The following is a 20,914-nucleotide window of genomic DNA, read 5'->3' on the forward strand; positions in this document are numbered from 1 at the left end:
TCAAAATTTTGAATAGCGCCAAAAAATTTCAGCTATTCAAGCTCTTTCTCACTGTTCTTGGAACTCCTGGTGGAAGTGCCTACATATGGATATGCAATCCTATAGCCCACTGAAGGGGAAAGACTGCCATTGTGTGTACTTGTGTTAGCAGGTCTATGTTAGCAGCAGTAGTGGGGACAGAGGATTCTCCGAAGCCTGGTCCTCACTCAGGATCCCTTGCCATTGTTCTTAACATGTTTGGTAACGTCACATTCATAACGCTTGTGACGGGTGCACAGTAGACTGTGGAATGTAGTAATAATCTCCTCTTTAATAATTCTGTCCTCATCTGCAATGGGGGATAAAATAAATGTAAGTACTTACCATGAACACAGCCACGCTACGCCTAAAAGCATTTGATAGATCAGCACATTTATATCTATAAAAAAAAATAGCATAACTGAGGTGAATGGCAAGGTTCCAGCTATATTCCCCTTCTTTTAAAAGGATGGGAGGACTGCTGGCTCAGCCGATTGCGTGAAGTCCTTGTCTGAAATATTCCATGATTGACTTCCAGGGCATGCTGAAAAACCAATCTCTTTTCTCAGGTTTGGGGAGTAGGAGGGAGGAGTAGCTAAGGGATGGTGTCTAAGAAAGATGTTTTTTTCAATCTCTTCTGATTATTTTTGATACATAGGAAAGCTTGGCTGCTGGGTCAGTCATATTGTGCAATTTGTTTTTAGTGTTAAAGGCACCTATAGCCTGTAAAAGGCACTTTCTCTTTTTACAATTCTACATATATTACTACTATACAAGAGCACACTGTGCACCATCTCAACATAATAAAGTTTGTAAACAAGAAACAGTTAAAGCATGCTGCCACTTCAGTCATGGCATGTTATTTCTTTGTTTACTATCAATCCATGCAAGTTATGTAGGTAGCCCCTCATTGGAGTTGTCAAGTTTCCTCCCCCACTCTGAACTCTAGGCTACAGATGTGGAGACCTGCATGAAAACCTCCTAAGCTTACTTTTACCAGCTTAGGTTAAAACTTCCCCAAGGTACAGATTAATTTTATCCTTTGTCCTTGGAATATCCACTGCCACCACCAAACTCTAACTGGGTTTACTGGGAAACGTAGTTTGGACATGTCTTACCCCCCAAAATCCTCCCAACCCTTGCACCCCACTTCCTGGGAAAGGTTTGGTAAAAATCCTCACCAATTTGCATAGGTGACCACAGACCCAAACCCTTGGATCTTACAACAATGAAAAAGCATTCAGTTTTCTTACAAGAAGACTTTTAATAGAAATAGAAGTAAATAGAAGTAAAGGAATCACCTCTGTAAAATCAGGATGGTAGATACCTTACAGGGTAATTAGATTCAAAACATAGAGAATCCCTCTAGGCAAAACCTTAAGTTACGAAAAAGACACACAGACAGAAATAGTCATTCTATTCAGCACAGTTCTTTTCTCAGCCATTTAAAGAAATCATAATCTAACACATACCTAGCTAGATTACTTACTAAAAGTTCTAAGACTCCATTCCTGTTCTATCCCCGGGAAAAGCAGCGTACCGACAGACAGAGACCCTTTGTTTCTCTCCCTCCTCCCAGCTTTTGAAAGTACCTTGTCTCCTCATTGGTCATTTTGGTCAGGTGCCAGCGAGGTTACCTTTAGCTTCTTAACCCTTTACAGGTGAGAGGATTTTTCCTCTGGCCAGGAGGGATTTTAAAGGGGTTTACCCTTCCCTTTATATTTATGACAGGAGTCAATGGGAATTTATGCCTTCCTGGAACCCCATTTACTACAATGAGGGTTTGTCCATGTAGATCCCTGATGGGGTGAGGGTCTACATGAGAGATGAGGTGACATAGGATGTTGGACATCTATGAGAAAGAAGGCTGTGGGATTGCTTATATTACAGGGTTTATGCATTGTATTGAGTGGTATGTGTATAATAAATGTAGCTTGATGTGCGAACAAGGGTCATCTGGTTGTAAATGAAATTCCCATTGTTCTCAATCCCACTTGCAGATCTTGGGCAGGGTATATTGTTATGTAATATACACAGTCTTGTATAAGTCTACTCCAGAAATCAGTGTTAAGTTCATCTTCCTCTCCCATTTTTTTCATCTAAATATTTCTATGTTGCCTGTTTTATTTTATATTTTCTTCTTTGTGGTTGGAGTGGAGACTTCATGTTCTTGCCCAAAACCCACCTCTCAATAAAAGAGCCCTCCTTTATTCCATACATAACTTTAAAAGTTGTGCCCCGCTTTTTAATACTGTTTTCAATTTAATGTAGCCTACAGTGACACAGTCCCATTTGGCCTTTCCTATAAATCTGGTTGTAGTATAAGAGATGGTTTTGCTTACATTTTATTCTCACATCAATATAAAATACTTTTGCTTTAGTTTAACATTTCTCATTTTTTTCTTTCCCATAATTCTTAAACTTTACATTTTCAACTCTCCGCAAACACGGAGCTTTGAATTCTAAAAGGATAGCACAAACTTAATTCTCTTGCTATTCTGAAAATGGAATGCTTTAGGAGTATTCTTAAATCCCAGTTTTGCTCACTTGGATGTAGGCCTGTGGATTTTCTTTCTTTCTCTCTTTCTTTCTCTCTTTCTCTCTTTCTCTCTTTCTTCTCACATCAGCTGTCTGCAGCGGCTTTCTCTCTCACCTTCTGCTTTCTCATTAAATAGTTTTTCTTCTTGTCTTTTGTATTTTCTGACTACTCTCTGATTTCTGAATGTACCTTAAGTGATTTATTCTTTTCTTCATAGAGCACAGAGTTATTTTATGGCTTTTTTCCTGTCAATATTGTCTGCTTTATTTGTCAGAAGCGCTTTCTCTTGGGGAATGTGACTTAGAAAGTTCAGTACAAAAATCTGTTGCTTTTCTGTTGGGAAATGCATTTCTACAATATTATCTGTAAATGTTTGTTCCCTCTCGGGATATGTGATATTCTTGTATTTTTAAATGGTCTAATACATATGTCATTACTTCATAATTCCACTAGGTTAGCTTTCAAGCTAAGGCTTCCATTTCTAATTATCACAAGCAATACAATTTATTTCCAATCACAATTTCCCTTTCAATTTCTAAAATACCATCAAATTCTCTCAAGTTGTGATATTAGTGGCATTGAAGCAGCTATAAGACAAATTTCTAAGTGAGGACAGACCAGTCCCAGGCAGCCCCCCAACCTGAAGCAAATACTCTCCAGCAACCACACAACAAAAACACTAACCCAGGAACCTATCCTTGCAACAAAGCCCAATGCGTCCCGATGAGGAGGACGAGCTTGAGGAGAGCACACAGCACACCGTTCTCCCCGACAGCCAGGATCTTTTTATCGCCTTGACTGAAATACCCTCCCAACCTAACGAAGCCAGAGAAGGGACCTCTGGTGAGTGTACCTTTTAAAATATAATACGTGTTATAAAAGCAAGCGTTTTTTAGTGATTAAGTAGCCTTGAGGACTTGGGATGCATTCATGGCCCGTACAGCTACTGGAAAAGTCTGTTAACGTGTCTGGGGATGGAGCGGATATCCTCCAGGGACATCTCCATGAAGCTCTCCTGGAGGTACTCTAAAAGCCTTTGCGGAAGGTTTCTGGGGAGAGAAGCCTTGTTCTGTTCTCCATGGTAGGACACTTTACCACACCATGCTAGTAGCAAGTAATGTGGTATCATTTGCATGACAAAGCCTGGCAGCGTATGGTCCCAGTGTTTGCTGGCATTCAAGCAACATCCGTTCTTTCTCTCTCTGTGTTATCCTCGGGAGAGTGATATCGTTCATGGTAACCTGGTTGAAATAGGGGAATTTAATTAAGGGGGCATTCAGAGATGGCCCTCCCTACTGGGCTGTTTGCCTGTGGCTGAAAAGAAATTCTCCCTGCAGTTAGCCAAGCGGTGGTGGGGGGCATTGCGCTGAGCTGTTTGCGTTTGGCTAGCAGGGATCTTCCCTGATACCAGCCACGCAGTGGGAGGAGGGGTAAAGTGATCATCCCAGAGAATTGGAGTGGGAGGGCTAGTTTGGTTTCTTCTGCTGCACGTTAACAGGAAAACTGCAGCACTAAATGGCCAACTCAGTGTGCTTTGCTTGGTATGGGAGAGGAGGGTGCTGCTGTTATAAAGGCTGCAGAAGCCAAAAGTCTATGGCTTACCATGGCCACCTGCAAGCCGAATTCTGTTGCCCGGCACTGCGTGTGTGATCTCTAACACCAAAGCTGCAGGCACTCAATATAAGATACAAAATGCGACCTTGTACCAAAATCACATGGGCTATGTAATGTGAATAGTGTTGTTCACCGTGAAAGAGTATAGCCATTGTTCTGTAAAATGTATCTTTTAAAATACTTCACTCCCTTTTTTTCCTCCAGCAGCTGCAAATGTTTCAAGCCTCCCTCCTCCGTCCCAAAGGTTATCTCAGATAAGGCGGCGAAAAAAACGCATGCGCGGTGACATGTTCTCTGAGCTCATGCAGTCGTCCGGCACTGACAGAGCTCAGCAGAATGTGTGGAGGGACACAATAACAGAGTACAGGAAAGTGGCTGATGAACGTGAGGAGAGGTGGCGGCAGGAAGATCAGAGAAGGCATGAGTCAACACTGGGGTACTGCGGGATCAAATGGACATGTTCTGGCGTCTGGTGGAGGTTCATGAATGGCAGCAGGATCACAGACTGCCGCTGCTGCCCCTGTTTAACCGCCCACCCTCCCTCCTCCCCAAGTTCCATTGCCTCCTCACCCAGATGCCCAAGAACGCGGGGCGGGCGCTCCAGGCACCCAACCACTCCACCCCAGTGGGCAGCCCAAGCAACAGAAGGCTGCCATTCAAGAAGTTTTAAAGTGGCCTTTTCCTTCCCTCCTCCCACACCCCACCCAGGCTACCTTGTGAGTTGTCTCCCTATTTTTATAATCAATTAATAAAGAATACATGTTTTTTAAATGACAGTGACTTTATTTCCTTTGCAAGCAAGCTGTGTTCAAAGCGGGGCGGGCGCGTGGCTTACAGGGAATTTAGAGTCAACCAAGGGGGCGGGTTTTCATCAAGGAGAAAAAAACAGAAGGATAACACAGTACCCTGGCCAGTCTTGAAACTGGTTTTCAAAGCTTCTCTGATGCGCAGTGCTTCCTGCTGTGCTCTTCTAACTGCCCTGGTGTCTGGCTGTGCATATTCAGTGGCCAAGCGATTTGCATCAACCTCCCACCCTGCCATAAACGTCTCCCCCTTACTCTCTCAGAGATTGTGGAGCACACTGCAAGCAGCAATAACAATGGGAATATTGGTTTTGCTGAGGTCTGAGCGAGTTAGTAAACTGCGCCAGCGACCCCTTAAACGTCCAAATGCACTCTCTACCACCATTCTGCACTTGCTCAGCCTATAGTTGAACAGCTCCTTACTATTGTCCAGGGTGCCTGTGTACAGCTTCATGAGCCAGGGCAGTAAGGGGTAGGCTGGGTCCCCAAGGATCACTTTAGGCATTTCAACTTCCCCAACAGTTATTTTCTGGTCTGGGAAGTAAATCCCTTCCTGCAGCCGTTTAAACAGACTAGAGATCCTGAAGATGCGAGCGTCATGAACCTTTCCCAGCCATCCCACGTTGATGTTGGTGAAACGTCCCTTGTGATCCACCAGTGCTTGCAGCACCATTGAAAAGTACCCCTTGCGGTTTATATACTGGCTGCCCTGGTGGTCCGGTCCCAAGATAGGGATATGTGTTCCGTCTTTCGCCCCACCACAGTCAGGGAATCCCATTGCAGCAAAGCCATCCACTATGACCTGCACGTTTCCCAGAGTCACTACCTTTGATAGCAGCAGCTCAATGATTGCGTGGGCTACTTGCATCACAGCAACCCCCACAATAGATTTGCCTACTCCAAATTGATTACCGACTGACCTGTAGCTGTCTGGCGTTGCAAGATTCCACAGGGCTATTGCCACTCGCTTGTGAACTGTGAGGGCTGCTCTCATCTTGGTTTTCCTGCGCTTCAGAGCAGGGGAAGGCAAGTCACAAAGTTCCATGAAAGTGCTCTTACACATGCAAAAGTTTTGGAGCCACTGGGAATCATCTCAAACCTGCAACTCTATGCAGTCCCACCAGTCTGTGCTTGTTTCCCGGGCCCAGAATCAGCGTTCCACGGCATGAGCCTGCCCCAGTAACACCATGATCTCCAAATTGCTGGGGATCGCGGTTTTAGAGAAATCTGTGTTCATGTCCTCATCACCACACTGCCATCGCCTCGTCGCCTGGTTTTTCAGGTGCTAGTTCTGCATAAACTGCACGATAATGCACGAGGTGTTTACAATGGTCATAACTGCTGCGGTGAGCTGAACGGACTCCATGCTTGCTGCGCTGTGGCGTCTGCTTGGGCAATCCAGGGAAAAGGACACGAAATAGTTGTCTGCTGTTGCTTTCACGGAGGGAGGGAGGGTTGACTGACAACATTTACCCATAACCACCCGCAACAAATGTTTGAACCCATCAGGCATTGGGAGCTCAGTCCAGAATTCCAGTGGGCAGCGGGGACTGCGGGAACTGTGGGATAACTACCTACAGTGCACCGCTCGGAATGTCGACACTTGCCAGGGTACTGTGGACACACACCGCTGAATTAATGTGCTTAGTGTGGATGCGTGCACTCAACTTTATAAAATCTGTTCCCAAAAATTGACTTCTGTAAAATCGGAGTACTTTCGTAGTGTAGACATGACCTAAGTTAAGTATCCTCACACCTTCTTGTCAACTGTCTAAATGGGCCATCTTGATTATTACCACTCAAGTTTTTTTTTCTTTTCTCCCACTGATAATAGCTCATCTTAACTAATTAGCCTCTTACAGTTTGTATGTCAACTTCCACCTTCTCTGTATGAGTATATATATATCTACATATATACTATTCCATATATATACTATATTCCATTCTATGCATCCGATGAAGTGGGCTGTAGCCCACGAAAGCTTATACTCTAATAAATTTTAGTTTCTAAGGTGCCACAAGTATTCCTGTTCTTTTAACAAATTAGAGTCAATGTAATTTAGAGGAGGGCCTGAGATGTATGAAGGTGATGTAGAATGTTGTCTTTAGGACATAATTTTTGAAGATACACCTCGCTTCAGTAACTTTTTACAGCTTCCATGAAAATCAATTTTGTGTGTAAATGGAGTTATTTGTGCTGCATTGTGAAGGATTTGGAAAAGCTGATCTTTTCGAACTTGTGAATTGTTTAAACAACTTAAAAAAATCCCTATGGATTTATAGAAAACTGGTTGGGATTTCATGATTTTTTTTTCCTAATCCAGTAGTTTTAAGAGAAAATTAGAAAAAGTGTCTACTTATCTGTGGCTAGTACTTTTATATTTCCATTGTATCAGATGTGCATTTTCTTGAAATCTTGATTTAAAAAACAATTTGTGTGTGTATATTAAACTAATACATTCTTCTCTGTTCTTAGCTATGCCCCTTGGTGTCCAGCCTGCCAACAGATTGAAGCAGCATGGGAGAATTTTGCAAAAGAAAGTGAACATCTAGATACCACCGTAGGAAAAGTGGATGTCACTCAAGAACCAGGTAAGCTATGAAATGAGCACTATATATAGGTATTTAAAAGGAACACTCGAACCTGTGTAACTCTTAGCTACTGGGAAAATATTCCATTTTACTGGGGCAACTGAAAAATTGGCCAACTCAGAAAAATGAGCTTATTTAATCAAAAGAAATGTTATTTCCTTCCATTTCTTTGTGCTGCTTGCATTTTTGAATTTAACAGCATAGTGTTTCTATCTTCCAAACGAAGGATCAGCGTGGGTCCTCTGCTGTAGTGCCGTCTGCAGCGGACATCCCATAAAAGTGTCTACCTACAGTGTTGATCTACTTCTGCCATGGAAGGCTCTTAGTTGACTGAGATATTTCCACTGCCTGGTAGTAATGGTTGGGGGAACAAGGAGATTGAAAACCATGGATTATTCTAGTTGGGGAAACAATCTTGAAGTCTGCTCAAGCTAAATGGAAATTTTTATAAACTCTCTCTATTAGCTGGCTGCTTTATTGCTTTATTGTATTATCTAGCTATAGTAATGCTTTTAAGTACTTTTAAAGGACCAGTTTAATTTGTTTCTTTTAAATGAAGTATGAATAGAAAAAAGCTTTTATAAACTTGTTCTATAAATTATACTTTCAAATAGGCTATTTCTTGGCTTCGGTGTGTTTTTTGAATGAGTCTGACACAGATATGTAACATTTTGAAACAAAAAAAAAGTTTTGTTAGTTTTTTATGTACATGCAGATAAATGCAATATTTTTACAATTCTATCCTAGCTGCAGAGGGATGAAGTTTATTATAGTTAGGCTTGGAAAGATTAGATTTTTATCAGTAAATGTCGGTAAACGTCAATTTCACTGTAGACTTATAAACCTAGGAAAAAATATTTCCACTGATGATGATTGAAACTTTACAGATGGGCAAAGAAAAATGCTGTTTGACAACCATTATTAGCATTTGACTTAAGGATACTTTGTGGTTTAATGGTTATACAGTTTCTACTTTTTGAATCTCAACATTTACCTTTTAAATAATTACTGCCTGTCCCCCCCGCCCCCCAATTTCCCACAACTATGAAAATTTATATTGATGACAATAAAAAGGCTTTAAAATAAACATCAGTGTCATCCACTGAAATAAAAAAAATATGCTAAGCTTAATTATAGTAATGATTTGTGATAAAAGTGGGAGGAAGTTCCAGATACATCCAAATCAGAAAACCATGGCTGATGATTTTGCTTTATCAAACCGTGGAAGTGCGTACATACTTTATGGGTTTATTTCTCAAGTGCAGGTGATACTGCAATTAAGTTAATTCCATACTGTTAATTTTAACAAGTTCAGACTTAATTTTTCTGTACCTGTGAAGCTGAACTCTAATCTCAAGGACAAAGAATACCGGCTGTTCGTAAGGGCTCAGTGTGTGCTTGTGAGTTGTATTATTAGAAAGTTGGAGGAACACCAAAATTCTCTGAAATTCAAAAGGTACCGGTATGGGTTCTTCAGTTAGCGAATGCACAAATCGTTACCTGATTAATAAAGGGATGAGTTTGAAAACAGTTCTTCCTTTCTCATGGGCAAGACCTTAATTAAAACGAACCTCTGCTTCCTCATATTAAAGAAACAATGAGCTCCTAACTATTGCAATATCAACATTAAGATTGCAACCAGTGTTCCATTGTGAGCCTGACCTTCCAATGCGCATTAAATTTTAAGCTCTTTTGTGTTTGTACCATGCTAAAACAATGGGACTTTGATCTTTATTAGGGCCTACAGGCACTTATGTGAAGCATATGATTTTTTTAAGAAAATGATTCTTTCAAAAATAAGGCTGTGACAAGCAGAACTGTTTGGGAAAATTTCAAAGAATTAGTCTTTCTGATAAATAACCTAAAAATTACTGGTAGGATTTTCAAAAAGCCTAAGTGGTTTTGGCTCTCTGGTTTATCATCTGATTTTTCTTGTAGTAGGTAAGTTTACAATTACAGTGTGCCCTATGTGGCAATTCAGTTGACCATAGGCTTCCATGTTTTTTGTGCTCTAAAAAGTTTTTTGCAAGGGGACCTGTTAAGGTTACTTGAGTTTAGTCCATTTTTGGTTGTAACCTAAGTTGAAGTATTTTTCAACCATAGGGGCAATCATGCTGGGGCTTTGCCCGCTTCAGTTCTTGGCTAGAAGGTATGTGCTGGGAAAGATCATTGTTGGAAGTGTGAACTTGGTTGTAATCAACAGGTGGGGAAAATTTTTTTCCATGTCCTTGCCTTGCTCTCCCTAAAAGTCTCCATTCAGATGGACTGGGTAATTGGATAGGGATGGGAATACTTAGGGATAGTGAGGGAGACTTTCAAAGGCCTAAATGGTTTTTAGGTGCCTAACTCTCACTGGTCAATGGGAATTAGGCACCTAGCTGCCATTTGTGCCTTTGAAAAGTAGACACATTAATGGTCATGTCATTCATTACAAACTTAATAAATGTACTGCATGAATGCCTTATGCATGTCTCCTGGGATGATGGTAGCCTCCATGAACAGTGAAGGATTAATATATACAGTAGAAATTAAATTTCATATATACCCCAAGTTAAATGTATACCCCAAATTAAAAAAAAAAAAAGTAAGAGGACCAGAAAAATGCCACCATGGCTGAACAAGAAAGTAAAAGAAACGGTTAGAGGCAAAAAGGAACCCTTTAAAAATTGGAAGTCAAACTGAGGAAAATGGAAAGGAGCATAAATTCTGGCAAGTCCCGTGTAAAAGCATAGTTAGGCAAGCCAAAAAATAAGATATGAAGAGCAGCTAACAAAACACACAAACTAACAGCAATTTTTTTAAAGTACATCAGAAGTAGGAAGACTGCCAAACAATCAGTGGGGCCACTGAATGATTGAGATGCTTAATGAGCACTCAAGGAAAAAAAAGACTTTGCGAAGAAGCTAAATGAATTCTTTGCGTCAGTCAAAGAATTCTCTGCATTTGTCAGAGGTGACAAATCTGAGGAACTGTCCCAGATTGAGGTGTCAGTAGGGGTGATTTTGGAACAGATTGATAAATTAAACAGTAATAAATCACCAGGACCAAATGCTCCTTAAATTAATGATTGATAAATTAAACAGTAATAAATCACCCAACAGCTCAGAAGGAAAGAAAATGTGAAATTACTAATTGTGATATGTAAGCTATCACTTACATCTTCTGTGCAGATGGCTGGAGGATAGCTAACGCGATGCTAATTTTTAAACAATGCTCCAGAGGCAATCTTCACAATTATAGGCAATCCTAATTTCAGTACCAGGCAAATTGGTTGCAACTATAGTAAAGAACAGAATTATCAGACACATAGATGAACACAATATGTAGGGGAAGAGTCAACATGGCTTTTATAAGGGAAATTATGCCCACCAATCTATTAGAATTCTTGGAGGGGGTCAACAAACATGGACAAGGGTGATCTAGTGGGTACAGTGTACTTGGACTTTCAGAAAGCCTTTGACAAAGGGCCCTCACCAAAGGCTCTTAAGCAAAGTAAGGAGTCATGGGATAAGAGGGAGGGTCCTCCCGTGCATCAGTAACTGAAAGGAAACAAAGGGTAGGGATAAATGGTCAGTTTGCAGACTGGAGAGAGGTAAATAGCAGTGTCCCCCATGGATCGTTACTGGGACCAGTGCTATTCAACATATTCATAAATGATTTGGAAAAAGTGGAAACAGTGAAGGGCAAAGTTTGCAGTTGATACAAAATTACTTAAGATAGCTAAGTCCAAAGCAGACTGTGAAGAGTTACAAAGGGATATTTCAAAACTGGGTGACTGGGCAACAAAATGGCAACTGAAGTTCAGTGTTGATAAATGTAAAGTAATGCAGATTGGAAAACATACAAAATGATGGGGTCAACATTAGCTGTTACTACTCAAGAAAGTGGAGTCATTATGGATAGTTTTCTGAAAATATCCACTCAATGTGCAGCTGCAGTCAAAAAATGTTAGGAACCATTAGGAAAGGGATAGATAATAAGATAGTAATTACAGTAATGCCACTATATAAATCCAGGGCTTGAATATCCACAGCTTGAATATCGTGTGCAGGCCTGATTGCCCCATCTCTAAAAACATCCATTAGAAATGAAATAGGTACAAAAAAGGGCAACAAAAATGATTAAGGGTATGGAGCAGCTTCCATATGAGGAGAGCTTAAAAAGCCTGGGACTGTTCATCTTAGAAAAGAGATGATTAAGGGGGGGATGTGGTAGAGGTCTATAAAATCATGAATGGTGTGTAGAAAGTGACTAAGGAAGTATTATTTACCCCTTCATATAACACAAGAACCAGGGGTCACCCAATGAAATTTAATAAGCTGCAGGTTTAAAAGAAACAAAAGGAAATACTTCTTCACACAACACACAGTCAACCTATGGAACTCGTAGCCAGGAGATGTTGTACAGGCCAAAAGTGTATCTGTTTTCAAAAAAAGAAGTAGCTAAGTTCATGGAGGATAGGTCCATCAAGGGCTATTAGCCAGCATGGTCAGGGATGCAACCCCATGCTCTAGGTAACGCTAAGCCCCTGACTGCCAGAAGCTGGGACTGGATGACAGGGATGGATTACTTAAAATTGCCCTTTCCTTTTCATTCCCTTTGAATTATCTGGCATTGGCCACTGTCAAAAGACAGGATACTGGGCTAGCTGGACCATCTGTCTGTCCCAGTATGGCTGTGCTTTTGTTCTAGAAATGTATACAACTATAATGGGAACTGTTACTATGCAGATGTAATGAAAATGGTGGTGTAGAATAATTTGACATATCAGTGGTTTAATTCATTGTTATGATTTTGAAAAATATTTTCTCTAGCACTATGGGATTTTATTTGATCTCATCTAAAATGATAAAACAGAATATCTGGCAACTGATGTAAAAAAGTTAATATCTGTTTCGACACCAGTTACATGTAAGAAAAAAATGGTATTACTAAGCATGACGGAGAGGTATAAGTTCCATTAAGGATGCTGGCGATGGAAACACCAGGAGTTAAGTACTGCTAGGTAGAAGTTTCCAGCTGATCTAATGAAACTTGGAAAATCAAAAAATGTGCAGTGATGACAAAGTGCCATTTCGGTGATTATATTTTAAAAGTTCTGATGTGCTACAGGTTGAATTAGATCCCTCGTTAACAAGTAATACATAGCTTTAAATCTCACATTGTTTCTTCTTTATTTAATCTAATTGCTTTTCCTTCCTCTGTTCCCCTCCCACTTCTTCTTCTTCTTTTTTTTTTTTTGGTCTTGCGTTACAGAGGTGAAATAAGCAGCAGGTTCTTAATCCAGTGCCGTGTCTTGGCTGATTAATATGAGATTACTCTGATTCCCTCTTACTGCAACAATTTTGAAGGGCTTTTTGGGTATTTGAATTTTCACTTCTGATTGATCCATTTAGCATCTCATTTTTAACACAGATTTTGGTCTAGGGTAATGCAAGAGTCATAGAATCCTTATTTTAAGCATCATTTAACAAGTCCTAAAAAAAAAAATCCATGTTTTTAAAATCCAAAGTGCTGGCTAAGAATAAACCAAGCAAAATGCCTCTCCAAATACCTTCTTTGTTGAGAGCAGGGAGTTGTGGGGATGCAGAGGCTTGATCCTTAAGCCTGGGGTATATACAAGTGAGTTGGCATTTACACATAAGACCCTGTACCTTCTGACTGGCATTTAGGGCCCCTTGCTACTGTCCCTGGCTTCCTGCCAGGCTGCCTTCTAGCAAAATTTTATAGACCTGTGTGAAGTTGCGTGCCTGAATTAATGAATATTTACATACATAAATGAATGATAGTGAAGTTTAAAGATAACAGAATCAGTAATTTCTTCTTGAAGTATTTATTCATGTGGATCCCACTCTAGAAGCACATGTCCCTGACGTGTACAAGGTCTGAATCTTTGAATGAGTAGACATCTCTGTTGGGCTTTGTCTGTGCTATACATGTACTTACACTCCTCCACTTCAGGGCATAAAGGGCAGAGTGGCCACAAGTCCCTTGGTTCCCTCTTACGACCCATGGCAGTGAGACCGAAGAAGCGGTGTCTGTCCGCTACACATAGCAGAAGTTTTCCTTTCCTATCTTCACCTGGTTAAGGTTAATTTCCAAACAAAATTCCTCCTTTAAAAAAAAATTAATTTCTCCATGGTACTTTGTGCCGATATCATAATCCTAAAATAACAAATTTGAAGCATTAGGGCTTCAAACCTGTGTTCCTCTGGCGACAAAACCCTTGCCGTCACAGACTGTCAAAACCACTGCCTTTTTTTGTCTTGGCTAGAGCCACATACTAGGCTGCTGCTTGATTTGCTGATCTTTTCAGCCAAAACAAGAAAGCCAGAAACACTCAGTATGTTTTTCAGCAGTTGGAGAGAGGAGCCTCAGTAATGAAGAATGGACATCAATTTCCAATATGGGACTAGTCGCTTCTAAATCCCAGTCTGCTGGTGCCCCTGATAGCCAGTTTGCAACCCTTGCGGTTGATACCTGCAAAAGATCTGCCCCAACACTGTCTGATAAGGATCTGAGATTGTCGAACACTGTCCCCCCCCGGCTGTATGGGCTTGCACCAAGACCAGTAGTATCTCCTCCTTAAAACAAAGGAGGTCAGAACATCATTCCTCATGCCAATCTTCTCATTCCCAAAGAAGCTTAAACCTTTGCTCTCCTCTTGGGATAGAGCATTAAGACCACTCATATGATGGGGCAAGTGACATGAGCTTAACTTCTGGCTCAGACCTTTATGGGGCCTGCACCTGACAATGTTGGCAATTGCTAGCATTGACACAGGCACCAATAATAGCAGCATTAATAGTGCCAGCTGACCTTATGATAGAGGAGGTTGCTGTGCTTGTTTTATAGAATTCCACTGTATGGGTTCTCACAGACTCCACAGTAAATAACTACGGAGATACTTGTTCATCACTCCAGTGTCTGGAGGCAATGAAATTATGGACATGGTGTCAACAATACAGGATAGCCCTAATAGCTCTTCATTTCCCAGGAGCCAGTAACAATGTAACAGACTTCTCAAGTAGGAAAGCCATCAGCAACAACAAATGATCTCTGAAGAGCTTCATCATCATGCCTGTATTTCACAGATTTATAGATTCTAAGGCCAAAAGAGACCATTGTGATAATCTAGGCAGACCTGTGGTGTAACATAAGCCATACAATTTCCCCCAAATAATTCCTAGATCATACCTTTTATAAAAACATCCATGGGGAATTGTATTATAGTCTTGTTTGCCACCAAAGAAAATAGTGTGTGGTCTTTTTTGCTTCAGAGGATTCATGAGCCTGTGATCCTTGAAAGATGTCTGTATCATGCTGTGGAATCACAGTCTTGTGTGTTTCTCCACTGATCTTTCTGATAACCTGCGTGATATGGAAAATCAGACAGGATGTATCTGTACTTATCTTGATAGTGCCATATTGGCAAAGAAAATTCTGGTTGATAGATCTTAGTCTCCTTCTATTCAGCTTCCAATCGCACTTCCAAACTGTCCAGACAGATCACAGAACCAATATAAAGTACTTCACCTAGAAGTAAAATTGCTACACCTGGTAGCCTGGATATTGTCCAGTTGACTGCTACTGACAGATTCACTGTAAGTCCAACAAATCCTCCTGCCAAGCAGAAAGCGATTTACAATTATAAAGTACTCCTCTGAGTGGAAACGATTTTCAATATTTGGGTAGCACAGCACAACCTTGACATATTGGAGGCTCCCAGACCTAAAATTCTTGATTTGTACTCTACATTTGAAACACTCTCAACTTTTATTTAGTTCCATTCAGGTCCACCTTGCAGCTGTTTATTCATGGCATCCTATGCAGTTGTGTTCTCTCTTCTTCACCCCAGATATCTAAAGGTTTTTGTAGTTTTCATACTTACCCACCAAAGAGCCCCCTCAGATGTGGGATCTTAATATTGTCCTTGCAAGCATCATGGAATCTCTTTTTGAATTTCTCGTGAATAATTTACACCACCTTACTCTTTAGATGACCTTTTTTTATTGTTACATCAGCCAGAAGGTGAGTGAATTACAAGCCTTGTGGCTGATGATCCTCATACAACATTCCACAGAGATAAGGTGATGTTGAGATCCCCTCTAAAATATTATTACCAAAATTGTCAGATTTCCGTTTAAATCAGTCTGTTGATCTCTCTGCTTTCATTCCAAAACACCATTTGTCCCCAGGGGAAACAAAACCTCACACTTTGGATCTTTTCAGAGTCTTGTTATAATATTTTGAGAGAACAAAGTCCTTTAGGCAAGTTCCCTGTATTTGTTGCCAAAAGTAGTGCTTCTAAGGGGTAGGCCACTTCTTTGTAGAGACTATCTAACTGGACTACCCAGTGTATCTATCGCATGGCTTGAACGCTTTTTCCTCCAAGCATCAAAGCTCATTCCACTAGACCACAGTCTCTCCTCTGCATGCTTTAGAAACATCCCCATATCAGAGATCTGCAAGATAGCCACTTTGGGTAATCCCCTTATTTTTGTTTAAACACTTGGTTGCAAGATCAGGTGCCAGATTTGGTAGGACAGTGTTAAAATCACTTTTCTTACTGGCAGTTTGGATTGCGCAATCCCACCTTCCATAAGGGCATTGCTCATCAGTCACCTGGAGAGAGGGATCCCCGTGGATGAATATTAAGAACAAATGATTCTTCTTCGAGTGATGGTTCGTATGCATATTCTGCATATGGGATACATGTGTGTGCCATCTGCCTGAGTCCAGAATTTTCTTTGCAAGCAGTGTCCATTGGCACGCACGTGCACTGCAGCTCTCCTTGTGCTCTGAACTGTGGGCATGAAACTGACACCTGTCCAGTTCCTTCTTACTGCCGCAAGGTCTGAGTTGGAATCTTCTGTGTCCTCAGCACCTTTTTTCCTGGGTCATAGCTGTAAGATACTGCATATAGTTAGTTTTTTTTAGTAATTTTAGTAACTTTAGTAGTCTTTATAGTATAGTCCAACATAGTATAGTTAGATAGCTTCCCCCATTTCTTCCCCGCCCGGGGGCTTTTTCTCCTCAAGATGTCTGGGATTATGCCCAGGGTCCCAGAGTTCAAAACCTGTGTTTTATGGTCTCCCTCCTTTTTGGTAAGCGATGAACATCAATGCTGCCTCTTTTGCTTGGGTGAGGCTAACGTTTCTGCCAGGCGCAACATCTGCCCTTCTCCTCCCTCATGAGGGTTGGAAACTGAGACTCAGCAAACATCTCATGGAGAATGTAACGAAAAGTTCTCATTGTGACCCCACCCCAGATGCATACCTAAAATAGTTTCCAAGTTTCATACGAGTCCCCTTTCATCCACTTACCATTGTTTTTTTTTTTTCCCTACACCACATGCCTCATATGAGGGAAGATGGCTGCATTATCTGGATAAAAGGGCTTTGGTCTTTTATCTGCAAAGAACAAAGGATGTTAGAAAGATGCGTAAAGTATTTATTTCCATAGCTGAGTAATCAAGCTGTATTGGCCCAGAGACTTTCAAAATGGATCTTGGATTGCATTGCTTTGTTACCAACTAGCTTGTGTTCCTCCTTCGGAGTGGGTGAGGGCTCATTCCACTGGAGCGCAAGCTACTTCGGCTGCATCTCTGAGAGGTGTACCCCTCCCAGAGATATGTAGGGTAGCTACTTGGAGCCTTTGTATACCTTCATGAGACGTTACTCTCTGGTCCAGTCATCTGTGGATGCAGCTGTGGGGACAGCTGTTACTTCTGCGTCCGCACACCCTCCCCCGTCTGACTACTGTTTGATAATCTGCCATATGTGGAATACACAGAGACCTTCACTCGAAGAAATGGAGATTACTTACCTGTAACGAAAGGTTCTTTGAGATTTGTAGTCCCTAAACCTATTCAATTACCTGCCCTCCATCCCCTGCGGTGCATTTTGTTTGGACTGCAATAAGAAGGGGAAACTGGAGAGGCATCTGCCCAGATCACCAGTTTGGAGCACAGAGAGAGCTACAGCACGTGCGTGGGCCAACAGATATTGCTGGCAAAAAATGCCAGACTCAGGTTCATGGTGTGTGTTGGGTACAGATAGGAATTACATATCTCTAAGAATTTCCTGTTATAGGTAAGTAACCTCCATTTACTTAACTTCTAGTAACTAGTAATCTTGAGTGGTTGTCATCAGCCGGATCCCCCCCACCCACTCTCTCTCTGCTTTTTTTGGAGCGTTTGTTAACTGATTCTGAATTAGCAAGTGAACTGAGGGACAGTTGCAACCACTCTGCACTTTATGCCCTTGGCAGGGGGCCAGCACATGAACGTTGTAGGCACAGCTCAACTGATGCTGCTTTTCAAAGATTCTGATCTTACATGCCCACACCTAGAGTGGGATCCAAACAGACAAAACTTCTCAACGAATCAGTTACCATAAGGTAAGTAACAGTTTTTAAGTTTTTTGCCTTTATGCTAGACAATATTTTATATTGAATAGCGTTGTCATGGATTTACTGCAGTATTCTCTAGAATAAAACAACTAAACATTTTATTAGAAATGTGATAACCCCATTCATGTTCACATTTTGTTCTGAAAAGACAAATGTTTATAGGTATCTTTAGAAAATAGAAATAGAAATTTATTTTTCAAAAGCTGAACTGAACAAATGTGATTTGTATTTTTTTTTTCTCTCCACCAGGTTTGAGTGGCCGTTTTTTTGTTACCACACTTCCTACTATTTACCAGTAAGTCTGTATCATACAGGAATCAAAGCTGTCAGTTTCCATACAGATGAAGCATCATGCAGAGCCTGTGAACAGATGCAAATTAAAATTATTTCTTACATACTGTTATTGATAGCCACCACCTGTTGAACATAATTCTGGCATATGTTATGTAACATAATTCTCCTCACCTTCCCCAGAGCATTAGCTGTTGCAGTGGCTAAGAACAAGACTTGCAGTTTATTTTCCTTCTCTGCTAAGGCTGTTGGAGGGTGTGGGATGAGTGGTTATAGCTATAAGTAGTCCTATGTCTGTCTGCTTTGTGTTTTAATTCATGGGATAAGCACCGAGATCCCCGGATAGCTAAGTACAGGTTTTTTTTAAATTGAAGAAATAAATTTTAGAGCTTAAAATATCTTTTAAAAACAGTTTTTTTTGTTCCAAGACAAAATAGCCTTGCTATGCATATGTAGTTCAGATTAATATGAATTAAATCAGCTATTTCTTAGTCTAAAGACAATTTTAATTGCATTATTACCAACCAGTGCTATAGTTTAAATTTGCACAAAGATTTTCCTCTGTTCTTACTTGCTTGTGGTTTTCCTTGGAATTTTCATTTTGAGTCGAGATTTATTATGACCATATCATCTCAAAGTGAGAATTTTCTTGGAAAAATTATGTAATCGTGAAGTCCGAAGGGAATTATTTGAGCAGGAAGAATAGGAATGTTAATAACATTAAGGTTGCAAATTCAAACATATCAGGAAACTGAAGTCTGGGTTTTCATCTCAACAATAACTTACTTGCACTGCATATATATATAGTACTGGATTTTTTATTACTAGATTGTTTTAAAATGTATGGACCTTAAAAATAACTCTATCTAATGTGTGCATATACTGTGTGTGTGTATTCCAAATTCTGCTTGTAACTGGTCTTAAACTGGTATAATTGAAAGCAGAATGGGGGTATGAATGGACAAAGAGAACACACTAATTGTCTGAAATTTAATTCAAGCTTTGGGCTAAAACTTTTGTCTGTGATAACACAGGGAAAATTCCTCACCAGAAGTTGTTTCCAAGAAAAATAGTGTCTGTAAATTCCTTGTTTATGCGTAACATAATTTAAAACATTCAGGGGAGAAATTGTAAGGTGTACACCCCCTCATCCTTCCGCTCCATTATGTTGTAAGAATCCTTCAAATAAATGCACATAAATAATATGTCACACAGTTAGGTCTATTACAGTAAACTAATTTAACAAAAAAACAAAAACACTGAAGGCTATTTCAAAGGAGCCTGAGCAAGTCAGGTGCCTGAATTCTATTGAATTTGAATGAGATTTGGAATCCCAACTTTTTTAGGTTTCTCAGAAAATCGCTGCCTTAATGGTGTGTATATGTGGGTATATTTCTTTTAAAAATAGGTTTAATCCCTCGGGATTGTTTAGTTTGCAAGAGTTCATGAATTGAAGTATTCATAATTTTTTTGGAACCTTAATTTACCATCAAGGGTCTCTTCGTTGGTGTGCAGTTCAAACTTCGTAAGTGGCACCAACACCTCTGATGATGGGTAATTCACTTTGGCTGTAGGGGGCAGTTTCTTCTAATAAGGGGCATCATTGTAATCACTATGTGTCTGTGCTCCTCAGTGCGAAGGATGGAGTGTTTCGCAGATACCGCGGATCAAGGACGTCAGAGGACCTTCAAGGCTATGTCCTAGAGAAAAAATGGGAAGCCGTAGAGCCTGTAGCTGGGTGGAAATCCCCCTCTTCTCTAATGTAACTGCCGTATAATTTTACCTTAAAAATAACTGGCTTTTGATGTTGCTAATAAACGGTGCTAGACAAGGGGTGGGCAAACTCTTTTTGGCCCGAGGGCCACACCCGAGTGAAAAACTGTATGGAGGGCTGGGTAGGGAAGGCTGTGCCCCCCCAAATAGCCTGGTCCCTGCCTCCTATTTGCCCCCCTCCCACTTCCCCTGACTGCACCCCTCAGAACCCTCGACCCATCCAACGCGCCGCCCGCCCCCCCCCTCGCTCTTTGTCCCCTGACTGTCCCCTTCTGGGACCCCTGCCCCAAACCGCTCCCTGGGATCCCACTTCCTATCCAACCCCCCCTGTCCCCTGACTGCCCTGACCTATCCACACTCCTGCCCCCTGACAGGCCCCCGGGATTCCCACGCCCTATCCAACCCTGTTCCCCAACCCTTGACCGCCCCAGAACCTCCGCCCCATCCAACTGCTCCCTGTCCCCTCACTGCCCTCTGGGACTCCCCACCCCAACCGCTCCCTGTCCCCCTACCGCCATGCGTGCACCGCCGCACCCTTACCATGCCGCTCGGAGTGGTGGGAGCTCGCAGCCCCGCTGCCTGCATGGCGGAGCAGGAGGGGAACTGCGGGGGAGGGGTCGGGGGCTAGCCTCATGGGCCAGGAGCTCAGGGGCTGGGCAGGATGGTCCTGCGGGCCAGACGTTGCCTGCGGGCCGTAGTTTGCCCACCTCTGTGCTAGACTGATAGCATTAAAGACTGAAGTCCTTGTTCACTGGAGAAGCATAGCATAGGTATTGGCAATCTACCCTGCTCTGGTGCCTCAGCCCTGACCCTTTGGTGTGTGAGCGGTTTATTTTCCATGCCTGTTCAGTCCTTGACATCTTTAAGATTT

At 41.4% G+C, this 20,914-nt stretch overlaps 1 protein-coding gene across 2 annotated transcripts in view; it reads left to right on the forward strand.

Moving 5' to 3' along the window:
* Positions 1-20,914, forward strand: part of TMX4 (thioredoxin related transmembrane protein 4) — a 57,518-nt gene that overhangs the window by 11,916 nt on the left and 24,688 nt on the right. For both annotated transcript variants that reach the window (XM_084622533.1, XM_084622534.1), the window contains exons 2-4: positions 7,451-7,566; positions 18,229-18,274; positions 19,904-20,032. In XM_084622533.1, coding sequence (XP_084478659.1) covers positions 7,451-7,566; positions 18,229-18,274; positions 19,904-20,032 — 291 coding nt within the window. The remainder of the gene's footprint in view (positions 1-7,450; positions 7,567-18,228; positions 18,275-19,903; positions 20,033-20,914) is intronic.

The sequence above is a fragment of the Lepidochelys olivacea genome (genome assembly GCF_965140295.1).
Source record: "Lepidochelys olivacea isolate rLepOli2 genome assembly, chromosome: 3".
In the NCBI taxonomy this organism is placed as follows: domain Eukaryota; kingdom Metazoa; phylum Chordata; order Testudines; family Cheloniidae; genus Lepidochelys; species Lepidochelys olivacea.